Source organism: Ascaphus truei, chromosome 7 (assembly GCF_040206685.1).
Source record: "Ascaphus truei isolate aAscTru1 chromosome 7, aAscTru1.hap1, whole genome shotgun sequence".
NCBI classification, from domain to species: Eukaryota; Metazoa; Chordata; class Amphibia; order Anura; family Ascaphidae; genus Ascaphus; species Ascaphus truei.
This window is the reverse complement of record NC_134489.1, coordinates 39,892,591-39,907,896: the sequence shown is the minus strand read 5'-3', so window position 1 is coordinate 39,907,896 and position 15,306 is coordinate 39,892,591. Positions and strand designations below refer to the sequence as shown.

The 15,306-nt window shown below is 52.6% G+C and overlaps 1 protein-coding gene across 10 annotated transcripts in view; it reads right to left on the bottom strand.

The window, feature by feature from the left end:
- The window catches only part of ARHGEF2 (Rho/Rac guanine nucleotide exchange factor 2), a 160,555-nt gene that overhangs the window by 12,758 nt on the left and 132,491 nt on the right, over positions 1 to 15,306 (bottom strand). For all 10 annotated transcript variants that reach the window (XM_075607845.1, XM_075607841.1, XM_075607843.1 and 7 more), the window contains 10 exons: positions 9,986 to 10,236; positions 8,962 to 9,087; positions 8,045 to 8,162; positions 6,450 to 6,698; positions 5,893 to 5,969; positions 5,368 to 5,537; positions 4,985 to 5,052; positions 2,004 to 2,195; positions 1,213 to 1,320; positions 761 to 828 (listed from right to left, as the gene is read on the bottom strand). In XM_075607845.1, the coding sequence (XP_075463960.1) occupies positions 761 to 828; positions 1,213 to 1,320; positions 2,004 to 2,195; positions 4,985 to 5,052; positions 5,368 to 5,537; positions 5,893 to 5,969; positions 6,450 to 6,698; positions 8,045 to 8,162; positions 8,962 to 9,087; positions 9,986 to 10,236 (1,427 nt within the window). The remainder of the gene's footprint in view (positions 1 to 760; positions 829 to 1,212; positions 1,321 to 2,003; positions 2,196 to 4,984; positions 5,053 to 5,367; positions 5,538 to 5,892; positions 5,970 to 6,449; positions 6,699 to 8,044; positions 8,163 to 8,961; positions 9,088 to 9,985; positions 10,237 to 15,306) is intronic.

The following is a 15,306-nucleotide window of genomic DNA, read 5'->3' as shown; positions in this document are numbered from 1 at the left end:
CGGTCACACCCAGGGCCCCCAGCGGTCACACCCAGGGCCCCCAGCGGTCACATCCAGGCCCCGCACGGAGGGAGCGGTCACACCCAGGGCCCCCAGCGGTCACACCCAGGGCCCCCAGCGGTCACACCCAGGGCCCCCAGCGGTCACATCCAGGGCCCCCAGCGGTCACATCCAGGGCCCCCAACGGTCACACCCAGGGCCCCAGCGGTCACACCCAGGGCCCCCAGCGGTCACACCCAGGGCCCCCAGCGGTCACACCCAGGGCCACCCGCGGTCACACCCAGGGCCCCCAGCGGTCACACCCAGGGCCCCCAGCGGTCACACCCAGGGCCCCCAGCGGTCACACCCAGGGCCACCCGCGGTCACATCCAGGGCCCCCAGCGGTCACACCCAGGGCCCCCAGCGGTCACACCCAGGGCCCCCAGCGGTCACACCCAGGGCCCCCAGCGGTCACACCCAGGGCCCCCAGCAGTCACACCCAGGGCCCCCAGCGGTCACACCCAGGGCCCCCAGCGGTCACATCCAGGACCCCCACGGAGGGAGCGGTCACACCCAGGGCCCCCAGCGGTCACACCCAGGGCCCCCAGCGGTCACATCCAGGCCCCGCACGGAGGGAGCGGTCACACCCAGGGCCCCCAGCGGTCACACCCAGGCCCCCAGTGGTCACACCCAGGGCCCCCAGCGGTCACACCCAGGGCCCCCAGCGGTCACATCCAGGCCCCGCACGGAGGGAGCGGTCCCTGTGCTCGCCATATCTCACCTTCTGATTGGTGTCTGAATCGTCTTTGCTGGACTCCACGGACCCGTTGACTGCACTGGTGTCCCCATCTACAGAAAGGTACAGCACTATCAGGGGGGGGGCACAGACCCAGGGACATACAGAAAATGACAAGGAAAGGGGGGGGGGGGTATTACGTGAGAAATACAGAGAGCGGATCAGGGAGAGTGATATAGAAAGAATAGAACTTTTCCTGCATCAATAGCCCACGTAATATATCCCACGTGTGGAATCCTTATTCTTTTTCTTAATGATTTTTTGGGGGGTGGAATGTCCGAACCCTCAAACCTCAAGCAACTTCCTTTGTGTCCTGAATACAGAATGAGGGTCCAAGGGGAAACCCGATGTTTTCGGGGGAGGTCATTTAAAAAATCTTGGGGACCACGGTGGACCTAGTGCCACGTCAGTGGTCCTGTACAAGGTCGTGAACTTACGCGTGGAGTTGCTGGGTTGGGTGTTGGAGAAGTTTGGGTGATTCTGGTCGACCCTGAGAAGCGGCTGCTCCGTTCCGGTCCCCAAAAGCAAATCCTTTAACGCCTCAACTGGAGAAGAGAGACAATGAGGTTACTGTCCGCTGAGCGCAGAAAGTCGTAGGGCTCAACTGGGACTGGTTCACGGGTTTGTACAGTGACTGCTCCATCCTGCTGCTCCCTATATATTACTTAGTTCACAAGCACAGCTGTCACATGACGCAGCTAGAAATGTACGGTGTATTGAGTAAAGACCGGCTCTGTATATATAGTTTCACCTCTCTCCTCTCCATCTAACCTTACCTCTCCTCTCTCCTCTCCTGCCCCCCCTCCTAACCTCCCTTTCCCTCCTCTCACCTCTCTCCTCCCCTCCCCCCTCCCCATCTAACCTCACCTCTCGCCTTCCCTCACCTCCCCTCCTAACCTCACCTCTCTCCTCCCCATCTAACCTCACCTCCCATCCTAACCTCCCCTCTCTTCCCCCCTCCTAACCTCGCCTCTCTCCCCCCCCATCTAACCTCATCTCTCTCCTCCCCTCCTAACCTCGCCACTTCTCCCCTCCTCCGGGGCTCCCCTCTCTCCCCACCTCTTCCTCGGGCCCTGCCCCGCGGCGGCATAGGGAGCCCACGCAGGTGTTTCTAACACGCAAGTCAGACCCGGCTTCCACAATCCCCCCTGAGTGGGCTTCCTTCATTGCTACAACCATGTTAGGACCCCCGCACCTCCTCCCTTCCTACCCTTCCCTCCCCCCGCACCTTCTCGGATGGCTTCGCTGACCAGCTTTTCTCCTCGCGAGCTGTCCGAGGACTCCGTCCGGAACAGGCTGCGGCTGCTGGCACACACCGCCGGGGAGTCCTCGCCGGCCTGCAGCTGCACCACCTTGGAGAAGAGGGCCACTTTCTCCTCCAGCAGCTCAGCCACCTCTCGGTCCTTCTGCTGCATGACCTCTGTCCGGGGTGGGAAGGCACCAATGTCACGCGGGCAATCGTCACGTGGGCAGTTACATTGTTACTACCCCCAAGCTTCCCGTGCTCCCCAAGTGGTAGAAGAGCAGGCAAAGAGATGTGCTGGCAAGTTACAGCAGGGGCGGCCAACTCCAGTCCTCAAGGGCCACCAACAGGTCAGGTTTTAAGGATATCCCTGCTTCAGCACAGGTGGCTCAATCAGTGGGTCAGTTGTTGACTGGCCAACTCCAGTCCTCACCGGCCACAGGTCACGGTTTATGGATATCCCTGCTTCAGCACAGGTGACTCAATCAGTGGCTCACTGAGCCACCTGTGCTGAAGCAGGGATATCCTTAAAACCTGACCTGTTGGTGGCCCTTGAGGACTGGTAACGCCCTGAGTTAGAGTAACGCAGAGAGATGTACCAGGGCAGTTTTTGAAGCAAAACTGGGTCATGGAGAAGCATTTGCCCCCTGTGAGTCTTTGCCTCAGTGTATGGGGACACTTTGCTGCCAGATCCCTGTGTGCGATATGGAGGATGTGAGTAAGAAAGCGGAGTTACACGGCACACGTATATTACAAGGAGATGGAGACATTTCTGCATCTATGTTGCTCCATTTTTCCCCTATTATTTGCACCAACAAATCAGCCAGTTGTGAGGTGGTGTGAACCTCCCGGCGATCAGTCTGAGCCACGTGTAAGGAACCTGGCTACACACGCTGTGCGTGAGACGCAACCAGAGTGCAATATGGAGACCAGGACACACTTTCCTCTGTGTTGAATATATTGCCACCCATTGTCTTCTAGCACGGACACAGCACAGCACACACACTGCACAGACACAGCACAGATACAGACACAGCACACACACTGCACAGACACAGCACACACACTGCACAGACACAGCACACACACTGCACAGACACAGCACAGACACAGCACAGATACAGACACAGCACACACACTGCACAGACACAGCACACACACTGCACAGACACAGCACACACACTGCACAGACACAGCACAGACACAGCACAGATACAGACACAGCACACACACTGCACAGACACAGCACAGATACAGCACAGATACAGACACAGCACAGACACAGCACACACACTGCACAGACACAGCACAGACACAGCACAGATACAGACACAGCACACACACTGCACAGACACAGCACAGATACAGCACAGATACAGACACAGCACAGACACAGCACACACACTGCACAGACACAGCACAGACACAGCACAGATACAGACACAGCACACACACTGCACAGACACAGCACAGATACAGACACAGCACAGACACAGCACAGACACTGCACAGACACTGCACAGACACTGCACAGACACAGCACAGATACAGACACAGCACAAACACAGACACAGCACAGACACAGCACAGACACAGCACAGCACAGACACTGCACAGCACAGACACAGCACAGACACTGCACAGCACAGACACAGCACAGACACTGCACAGCACAGACACAGCACACACAGCACAGACACCGCACAGCACACACACTGCACAGACACACACAGCACGGACACGACACAGCACAGACACAGCACAGACACAGCACAGACACTGCACAGCACAGACACAGCACAGACACTGCACAGCATAGACACAGCACAGACACTGCACAGCACAGACACAGCACAGACACAGCACAGACACAGCACAGACACAGCACAGCACAGACACAGCACAGACACTGCACAGCACAGACACAGCACAGACACTGCACAGCATAGACACAGCACAGACACTGCACAGCACAGACACAGCACAGACACAGCACAGACACAGCACAGACACAGCACAGCACAGCACAGACACAGCACAGACACAGCACAGACACAGCACAGACACAGCACAGACACAGCACAGACACAGCACAGACACTGCACAGCACAGACACAGCACAGACACTGCACAGCACAGACACAGCACAGACACAGCACAGACACAGCACAGCACAGACACAGCACAGCACAGACACTGCACAGCACAGACACAGCACAGACACAGCACAGACACAGCACAGCACAGCACAGACACAGCACAGACACAGCACAGACACAGCACAGACACAGCACAGACACAGCACAGACACAGCACAGACACAGCACAGACACAGCACAGACACAGCACAGACACCGCACAGACACCGCACAGACACCGCACAGACACCGCACAGACACACACTGACACAGCACAGACACAGCACAGACACTGCACAGCACAGACACAGCACAGACACAGCACAGACACAGCACAGACACCGCACAGCACACACACTGCACAGACACACACAGCACGGACACGACACAGCACAGACACAGCACAGACACAGCACAGACACTGCACAGCACAGACACAGCACAGACACTGCACAGCATAGACACAGCACAGACACTGCACAGCACAGACACAGCACAGACACAGCACAGCACAGCACAGACACAGCACAGTCACAGCACAGACACACACTGCACAGCACAGACACAGCACAGCACAGACACAGCACAGCACAGACACAGCACAGACACAGCACAGACACAGCACAGACACAGCACAGACACAGCACAGACACAGCACAGACACAGCACAGACACAGCACAGACACAGCACTGACACAGCACAGACACCGCACAGACACACACTGACACAGCACAGACACACACCAGTGCTGTGAAGAAGTCACACTCCCTGGCTGGTTATTATTGGGATGGAAGGCTATAGATATAGATTCTTTGTCCCACTCTCACCTCTCAGCTTCCTCAGTTTCACCTCCACTTCGGTCTCGATTAGCGGGAAATCCTCCCTTTTGGGACACCTGAAAGGTAACACAGTGATGTCACAGGCCAGCCACGGAAACCCAACACTGCAGCGTGGCAAAGAGACAGGCGCACATTACGGAGCCTGTCCCTCCCAAGACATGTGGCCCAAACAGCTCCTCTTACTATAAGGTGACAGACATGTGGGCTATTCAGCCTCCACTTTCCACTACAGGGTGACAATGAGGCAGAAGAACTGTGGCTAATTGAGCCCGTGCTTCACACTTCAGGGTGACACCGGGACAAGTGGCCAATAACGACCACCCCTCTCTTTACTGGGGGACTAATTAGCTTGAGTGGCCGCTGTCACTCACACTCGGACGGACTGCTCAATAATTTTCATCCACGTGTTGCGCTCCTCCCTGGAGGCCGCGTGCACCTCGTACATTTCCGGGGGCTTTGCGCTGATCAGGAACATGCCCTTCTCCTGGTTGGCGATGTCGCGGACAATCAGGTTGGGAAGAGAGATCACGGCCGATTTGTCCTGCAAGGGGGAGGGGGAAACATACATTGTAAACCAGGGCAGGGACATCAGCCAATCGGGGTGCTCCATTCTGTCACCGACCAATCAGGATGCTCCGTTCTCTAGAGCTCAGTGACACTGTTACTTTATAATTGCAGGTGGTTCATGCAGAGAGCTTTCAGAGATAACAACCAATCTGATTGGCTCAGACCGGTCTCCTTGGATACACTGAACCTTTCACTCTAAAGGGGGATCTCTTCCCAGTATCCCGTTCATATACCTTAATGAGGGGAGCCTCGGCTGCATGCTCAGCTCACTCTGCTCAACTTGCGCAGAAAATCGTAATAAACCCAGACCCTTGAAATTGTGGTCTCACCAGGGCTGGGAAGTTGTACTTCTGATCTTTCTCTTGCAGTAGAATCAGGACGTCTGTCATTAGCAGCATGATGACATCTGCGGGAGAAGAGAAGGAATCAGAGCCCCTGCAAGTGCACAGATTTTAAATCTTAAACCAGATTGTCCTTTGGGCCATTGGCGGACCCATGGCCTCTGTTACCGTCACCCTGAAGTGAGAGGGCACGCTTGCCCCGTGTCCTTATGTGACTAGAAATTGTGACGGGAGGAGGCAACTGGGTTATCAGGCCTCTTGTGCCATCGTACATTGGGAGAACAGACCTCATTGTTAAGAGTCTTGTTCTGTCCTGGGACAAAGGTCCCTTCGGTCTCTGTGTCACTAGGCATGGAGGACATGCTCCTTGTACCATAGGAGCCTTCTTTCTCCATTACTGGAGAACTGTATCGGGCCCTTTAACTATCCAGCAATATGTCCCAAAGTATAGAGTGGCACCGTGGGTCGGAGGGCGTTCTTCCATGGGTACGGTCAGCCTATGGGTAGTACCGCAGGGCTCCTCCGCCATGGCGCCCCTGCTTTACCTTTGAAGCGTCCTGTGGCCGTCTTCCATAGCAGGGACCCATCGTGGATAAGCTTCCGTCGTAGTATCTCCTCTTTGCCGAAGCACTGGCGTCCCAGCACCAGCGCCGTGGATTTGGTGTCGACCCGCTGGTAAATCTCCTGCAACCGCAGGTTCTTCTCGTAGTTGTACACCTCCTGGTCTATAGACGAGATCAGCTCCTTCACCAGGGTCAGGGAGGTGGCCATGCCTTGATACTCCTCCTCGTCACCTAGGGGGGAAGGGACATTACCGCAGCGGGGCTTAGAAACAAAGCGCCAAACCTCCCCGTGGACGAAGAAAAGGCGACTGGTCTTTGATGTGGGAGAGCATCTGTGTGTCTTACATTCACAGACGGCAAACTTTTCCCTGGCATGAATTCAGCGGCACGGTGTCACCAGACCGCACTAGTTAGTCGTAGATTACAGTCATACGATGAAAACATGTCGGCGTATATATGTAGTGGCGACACCGGGACGGCACAAACAGCGTAGAGGCTTGTCCGTGATCATGGAAAATAGATTCTTCGACCTCAAGGGCCAACAACAGGCCAGGTATTAGGGATATCCCTGCTTCAGCACAGGTGGGTCAGTCGTTGACTGGCCAACTCCAGTCCTCGAGGGCCACCAACAGATCAGGGTTTATGGATATCCCTGCTTCAGCACAGGTGGCTCCATCAGTGGCTCAGTCGAAGACTGAGCCACTGATGGAGCCACCTGTACTGAAGCAGGGATATCCTGAAAACCTGACCAGCTGGTGGCCCTTGAGGACTGGAGTTGGCCTCCCCCTGTTTTAAATCATTTATAAGACTTGCAGAGGGACGAATGGAAGAAAGGCGGCCCGGTAATGGGAGACTAGAACAGTTTGGGGCAAAACGTTATGGCGAAAGAGTCTGGACATTAAAAAAAAAAAAAAAATCCCGACTCTTTTTCCTGGAAAGTCCTGATGAAGATCTGCCGATCAATATACAACGTGAACAAGAAGCAAAAAGGGTGGAGGAGACCGAGAGACTTTCCAAGGGATTCGCCTTTTCATGCACGGGTTATCAGGAATATTATCGTTATACTAATTAATGTTGAATGCATTACTATATAACGTTCTGTGCAAGTGTACAAACCGCGCAGATTAACTGCGGTCTCCGCACCAGCGTGGAGAAAAGTGTGTTTAGACGCACAGCTGTTTTTGGGAGAAGAGATAGTGCCCCCGTTTCGCTCCCAAATTGCCTTAAGACCCCCCCCACCCCCCCACTGAGTCCGTGCTCCGTTGCCATGAATAGGAATATTAGGCTGCGTTTATAGTGGCAGCGACGGCACGCGCGGCGGGAACCACACACCTCTTCTCAAAGAGGCCGCACATAGAGCTCGCGTCCGAAAAAGCCGCCACGGCCGGTTCGCATGCGCGATTCAGCCAATGAGGGCGAACTGCTCGCGTGACTTCCCGGCCACGCCTCCCCGTCGCCTCGGGCTTCAGAGCAGATTTCGCGCGCATGACATCACGCGCTCCGTCGCCCACTAGAAACGCGACCTTAGATGGGTGAACAGCGCCTCTCCCACCGGTGCCGCCCGTAGCGCCGCTCACCTTTAGAGTTCTGCAGTATGCGGTCGATGAGGACGGGATACTTTGTGATTCTCTGCGTTACCAGCAGGATACACTCCTGCACGCCGTGTCTGCGCAGCAGGTGGGAGCGGGTCATCTTCTGTTGGGACAAGAGGACCTGGTCAAAAATACAGGCCTGCTGGCAACCACTGCCCGGTGAAGCAAGCAGCCACGTCACCGTTTGCCTGCCACGCCCACCGCTTGCTCCGTGACTCAATGTGTACTACCTCCGTTTGGGAACGGCTTTGCGTGCCGTGAAACCCCTGCTTTAATAACGCGAGTATTTGCTCCCTGATTTGTGTGTAACCGCTGCTAATGTAGGCCGAGAAGCTGTAGCTGCCGATCAGGACACACGATACCCTGCGGGTGTCCAGAGCTGGTACCCGATGACATCACAGTGCTGGAGTGATGCTCAGAGACCAATTATAAAGCCGTGTCAGGAAAATATCACAAGCTGGGTTTTTTTTACCAATAGTTCTCCAAATCAGTGATTTACTGGGGGACTTCTACCGCAGCGCAGATACAAATAAGAGCAGATTCCACAAGAATACATACATTTCGGATGGAATATTTTGAAGCGCGGGGCTAATAATGTTATCTAATCCAGGGGTGCCCCACCAGTCTTCAAGCCCCCCCCCCCCCCCCCCCAATAGGTCAGGTTTTAAGGATATCCCAGCTTCAGCACAGGTGGCTCAGTCAAAGACTGATTGAGCCACCTGTGCTGAATCAGGGACTGATTGAGCCACCTGAAGCAGAGATATCCTGAAAACCTGACCTGTTGGGGGATCTTACGGACTGGAGTTGAGCCCCACTGGTATAACATTGTGCTCTGTTTGATCCCTGCTGTGCTGGCTCCTGGCCCGGATGGCAGAGATCAGGGCTGGCTGGGAAAGTCTTACCCGTATCATTTGCTGGAACTTCTTATCTCTGCTGAAGAGCTCCTTGTAGAGTTTCATCGCCTTGTGATGTTGGCTGCAGAACTCGGAATACGATTTCTTAATGTGCTCTGCGTTGGTGCCTGAAAACTGCGAGGGGAACAGGCGTATCATTAATGGGGTCTAATTCAATCCTCGCATGGCTCCACCATCATGCAGTCAGCTTTCGTTAAGTATTGCACCCCAGAAATGGCTGCATGTTCAGTACAGCGTTAAAGCTGCAGACCAAGCAATATCCTACATGTGTGCTTTTTAACAAATTATTTCTGTACTAAGAGAAAATACTTGTAGCATTTTTTTTTTAAAAACTCTGAATGACATTTTTAATGTATTATAATGTAGCACGCGTTTTTTGTTTCTATAGCAATCATTTACAAAGTCACATCCCCTTGAAACAGGCTCTGGCACGCCCCTTTTTGAGCCCTGCCCTCTCTCTAGCAGTGCACCAATTGTATCTAGTGACTGCCTGGTCACATGATCTTCCCCACAGAACTTTGCATCTTTGGTCCTCTTCTGCTGCACTGACGGCCATTTAGTGAACCCCGAGCAGAATCTTCGCCGATCGATCACAGGAGAACGGATCGATCGGCAACTTAGCTAATTACTGATCATTGTGTGGGATTGTATTGATGCGCATATTAAAGGGGGAAAAATCAAATTAAAAAAATAACAAAAATACGACAGCTTGGACTTCTGCATTAAAAACTGTAGGATTGGGGGCGTCTGATGGATTCATAAAGTCTAACTGTGCAACGTTCACCTTAGAGGTGGCTGCATGTCAAGTGAAATTATAAGGAGTCTCCCTAGAAGCAGCTGCATCTTAAATTATAGTTGTGAAGAGCGAAGTATTCCACCCAAGAGGTGGCTGCATCACTAACAGTGAACAGTTCCAGATCCCACCTGGAAGGTGTTTGGGATTCCAGCCCAGTGGTGGCTGTGTCTACCTGTAAAGGGGATGTCCCTATGTGCAGATGCCCGCGCTGGATACCTGGTTAATAAGGATGTCGCCCAGCTTGTTGATCACGAAGTTCTTGCTGCTGTCGCAGGCCAGCGAGTCCTTGCGCCTCTCCAGCAGCTGGATGAGGAAGCGGATGTGGATGTCGCTCAACTCGTCCACGCAGGGGAACATCTTCTGCACCAGCGCCGGGTCCATCTGCAAGTCCTCCAGCATGCCCTTCCGGAACATGTTCGTCATAATCTTCAGGGTGCGCACGTGATGGACCTCAGTCTGGATCAGCTCTGCGGAGGGGCGAGAGGCACAGCGACGGGTCACTGCCTGCTCGCTGCTACGAGTTCATATATTGCTAGGAGTGGCTATATCGCTAGGAGTGGCTATATCGCTAGGAGTGGCTATATCGCTAGGAGTGGCTATATCGCTAGGAGTGGATATATCGCTAGGAGTGGCTATATCGCTAGGAGTGGATATATCGCTAGGAGTGGCTATATCGCTAGGAGTGGCTATATCGCTAGGAGTGGCTATATCGCTAGGAGTGGCTATATCGCTAGGAGTGGCTATATCGCTAGGAGTGGATATATCGCTAGGAGTGGCTATATCGCTAGGAGTGGCTATATCGCTAGGAGTGGATATATCGCTAGGAGTGGATATATCGCTAGGAGTGGCTATATCGCTAGGAGTGGATATATCGCTAGGAGTGGATATATCGCTAGGAGTGGATATATCGCTAGGAGTGGATATATCGCTAGGAGTGGATATATCGCTAGGAGTGGATATATCGCTAGGAGTGGATATATCGCCTGGAGTGGCTATATCGCTAGGAGTGGCTATATCGCTAGGAGTGGCTATATCGCTAGGAGTGGCTATATCGCTAGGAGTGGATATATCGCTAGGAGTGGATATATCGCTAGGAGTGGATATATCGCTAGGAGTGGATATATCGCTAGGAGTGGATATATCGCTAGGAGTGGCTATATCGCTAGGAGTGGCTATATCGCTAGGAGCGGATATATCGCTAGGAGTGGCTATATCGCTAGGAGTGGATATATCGCTAGGAGTAGATATATCGCTAGGAGTGGCTATATCGCTAGGAGTGGCTATATCGCTAGGAGTGGATATATCGCTAGGAGTTGATATATCGCTAGGAGTGGCTATATCGCTAGGAGTGGATATATCGCTAGGAGTGGATATATCGCTAGGAGTGGATATATCGCTAGGAGTGGATATATCGCTAGGAGTGGATATATCGCTAGGAGTGGATATATCGCTAGGAGTGGATATATCGCTAGGAGCGGATATATCGCTAGGAGCGGATATATCGCTAGGAGCGGATATATCGCTAGGAGCGGCTATATCGCTAGGAGCGGATATATCGCTAGGAGTGGCTGTATCGCTAGGAGCGGCTGTATCGCTAGGAGTGGCTGTATCGCTAGGAGTGGCTGTATCGCTAGGAGTGGCTATATCGCTAGGAGTGGCTGTATCGCTAGGAGCGGATATATCGCTAGGAGCGGATATATCGCTAGGAGTGGATATATCGCTAGGAGTGGCTATATCGCTAGGAGCGGATATATCGCTAGGAGTGGATATATCGCTAGGAGCGGATATATCGCTAGGAGCGGATATATCGCTAGGAGTGGATATATCGCTAGGAGCGGATATATCGCTAGGAGCGGATATATCGCTAGGAGTGGATATATCGCTAGGAGTGGCTATATCGCTAGGAGTGGATATATCGCTAGGAGCGGATATATCGCTAGGAGTGGATATATCGCTAGGAGTGGATATATCGCTAGGAGCGGATATATCGCTAGGAGCGGATATATCGCTAGGAGCGGATATATCGCTAGGAGCGGCTATATCGCTAGGAGTGGCTGTATCGCTAGGAGCGGCTGTATCGCTAGGAGCGGCTGTATCGCTAGGAGTGGCTGTATCGCTAGGAGTGGCTGTATCGCTAGGAGTGGCTATATCGCTAGGAGTGGCTGTATCGCTAGGAGCGGATATATCGCTAGGAGCGGATATATCGCTAGGAGTGGATATATCGCTAGGAGTGGCTATATCGCTAGGAGCGGATATATCGCTAGGAGTGGATATATCGCTAGGAGCGGATATATCGCTAGGAGCGGATATATCGCTAGGAGTGGATATATCGCTAGGAGCGGATATATCGCTAGGAGCGGATATATCGCTAGGAGTGGATATATCGCTAGGAGTGGCTATATCGCTAGGAGTGGATATATCGCTAGGAGCGGATATATCGCTAGGAGTGGATATATCGCTAGGAGCGGATATATCGCTAGGAGCGGATATATCGCTAGGAGTGGCTATATCGCTAGGAGTGGATATATCGCTAGGAGCGGATATATCGCTAGGAGCGGATATATCGCTAGGAGTGGCTATATCGCTAGGAGTGGATATATCGCTAGGAGTGGATATATCGCTAGGAGTGGATATATCGCTAGGAGTGGATATATCGCTAGGAGTGGATATATCGCTAGGAGTGGATATATCGCTAGGAGTGGATATATCGCCTGGAGTGGCTATATCGCCAGGAGTGGCTATATCGCTAGGAGTGGATATATCGCTAGGAGTGGATATATCGCTAGGAGTGGATATATCGCTAGGAGTGGATATATCGCTAGGAGTGGATATATCGCTAGGAGTGGATATATCGCTAGGAGCGGATATATCGCTAGGAGCGGATATATCGCTAGGAGTGGATATATCGCTAGGAGCGGCTGTATCGCTAGGAGTGGCTGTATCGCTAGGAGCGGCTATATCGCTAGGAGTGGCTATATCGCTAGGAGTGGCTATATCGCTAGGAGCGGATATATCGCTAGGAGTGGATATATCGCTAGGAGTGGCTATATCGCTAGGAGCGGATATATCGCTAGGAGCGGATATATCGCTAGGAGTGGATATATCGCTAGGAGCGGATATATCGCTAGGAGCGGATATATCGCTAGGAGTGGATATATCGCTAGGAGTGGCTGTATCGCTAGGAGTGGATATATCGCTAGGAGTGGCTATATCGCTAGGAGTGGATATATCGCTAGGAGTGGATATATTGTTAGGAGTGGATATATCGCTAGGAGTGGATATATCGCTAGGAGTGGCTGTATCGCTAGGAGTGGCTGTATCGCTAGGAGTGGCTATATCGCTAGGAGTGGCTATATCGCTAGGAGTGGCTATATCGCTAGGAGTGGATATATCGCTAGGAGTGGATATATCGCTAGGAGTGGATATATCGCTAGGAGTGGCTGTATCGCTAGGAGTGGCTGTATCGCTAGGAGTGGCTATATCGCTAGGAGTGGCTATATCGCTAGGAGTGGATATATCGCTAGGAGTGGCTATATCGCTAGGAGTGGATATATCGCTAGGAGTGGCTGTATCGCTAGGAGTGGATGTATCGCTAGGAGTGGCTATATCGCTAGGAGTGGCTATATCGCTAGGAGTGGCTATATCGCTAGGAGTGGCTATATCGCTAGGAGCGGATGTATCGCTAGGAGTGGATGTATCGCTAGGAGTGGCTATATCGCTAGGAGTGGCTATATCGCTAGGAGTGGCTATATCGCTAGGAGTGGCTATATCGCTAGGAGTGGATATATCGCTAGGAGTGGATATATCGCTAGGAGTGGCTGTATCGCTAGGAGTGGCTATATCGCTAGGAGTGGCTGTATCGCTAGGAGTGGCTATATCGCTAGGAGTGGCTGTATCGCTAGGAGTGGCTATATCGCTAGGAGTGGCTATATCGCTAGGAGTGGCTATATCGCTAGGAGCGGATATATCGCTAGGAGTGGATATATCGCTAGGAGTGGCTATATCGCTAGGAGTGGATATATCGCTAGGAGCGGATATATCGCTAGGAGTGGATATATCGCTAGGAGCGGATATATCGCTAGGAGCGGATATATCGCTAGGAGTGGATATATCGCTAGGAGTGGCTGTATCGCTAGGAGTGGATATATCGCTAGGAGTGGCTATATCGCTAGGAGTGGATATATCGCTAGGAGTGGATATATTGTTAGGAGTGGATATATCGCTAGGAGTGGATATATCGCTAGGAGTGGCTGTATCGCTAGGAGTGGCTGTATCGCTAGGAGTGGCTATATCGCTAGGAGTGGCTATATCGCTAGGAGTGGCTATATCGCTAGGAGTGGCTATATCGCTAGGAGTGGATATATCGCTAGGAGTGGATATATCGCTAGGAGTGGATATATCGCTAGGAGTGGCTGTATCGCTAGGAGTGGCTGTATCGCTAGGAGTGGCTATATCGCTAGGAGTGGCTATATCGCTAGGAGTGGATATATCGCTAGGAGTGGCTATATCGCTAGGAGTGGATATATCGCTAGGAGTGGCTGTATCGCTAGGAGTGGATGTATCGCTAGGAGTGGCTATATCGCTAGGAGTGGCTATATCGCTAGGAGTGGCTATATCGCTAGGAGTGGCTATATCGCTAGGAGCGGATGTATCGCTAGGAGTGGATGTATCGCTAGGAGTGGCTATATCGCTAGGAGTGGCTATATCGCTAGGAGTGGCTATATCGCTAGGAGTGGCTATATCGCTAGGAGTGGATATATCGCTAGGAGTGGATATATCGCTAGGAGTGGCTGTATCGCTAGGAGTGGCTATATCGCTAGGAGTGGCTGTATCGCTAGGAGTGGCTATATCGCTAGGAGTGGCTGTATCGCTAGGAGTGGCTATATCGCTAGGAGTGGATATATCGCTAGGAGTGGCTATATCGCTAGGAGTGGCTATATCGCTAGGAGCGGATGTATCGCTAGGAGTGGCTATATCGCTAGGAGTGGCTATATCGCTAGGAGCGGATGTATCGCTAGGAGTGGATGTATCGCTAGGAGTGGCTGTATCGCTAGGAGTGGATATATCGCTAGGAGTGGCTGTATCGCTAGGAGTGGATATATCGCTAGGAGTGGCTATATCGCTAGGAGCGGATATATCGCTAGGAGTGGCTATATCGCTAGGAGTGGCTATATCGCTAGGAGTGGCTATATCGCTAGGAGTGGATATATCGCTAGGAGTGGATATATCGCTAGGAGTGGCTATATCGCTAGGAGTGGCTATATCGCTAGGAGTGGCTATATCGCTAGGAGCGGATATATCGCTAGGAGTGGCTATATCGCTAGGAGTGGATATATCGCTAGGAGTGGATATATCGCTAGGAGTGGCTATATCGCTAGGAGTGGCTGTATCGCTAGGAGGGGATATATCGCTAGGAGTGGATACATCGCTAGGAGTGGCTGTATCGCTAGGAGTGGATATATCGCTAGGAGTGGATATATCGCTAGGAGTGGCTATATCGCTAGGAGTGGATATATCGCTAGGAGTGGCTATATCGC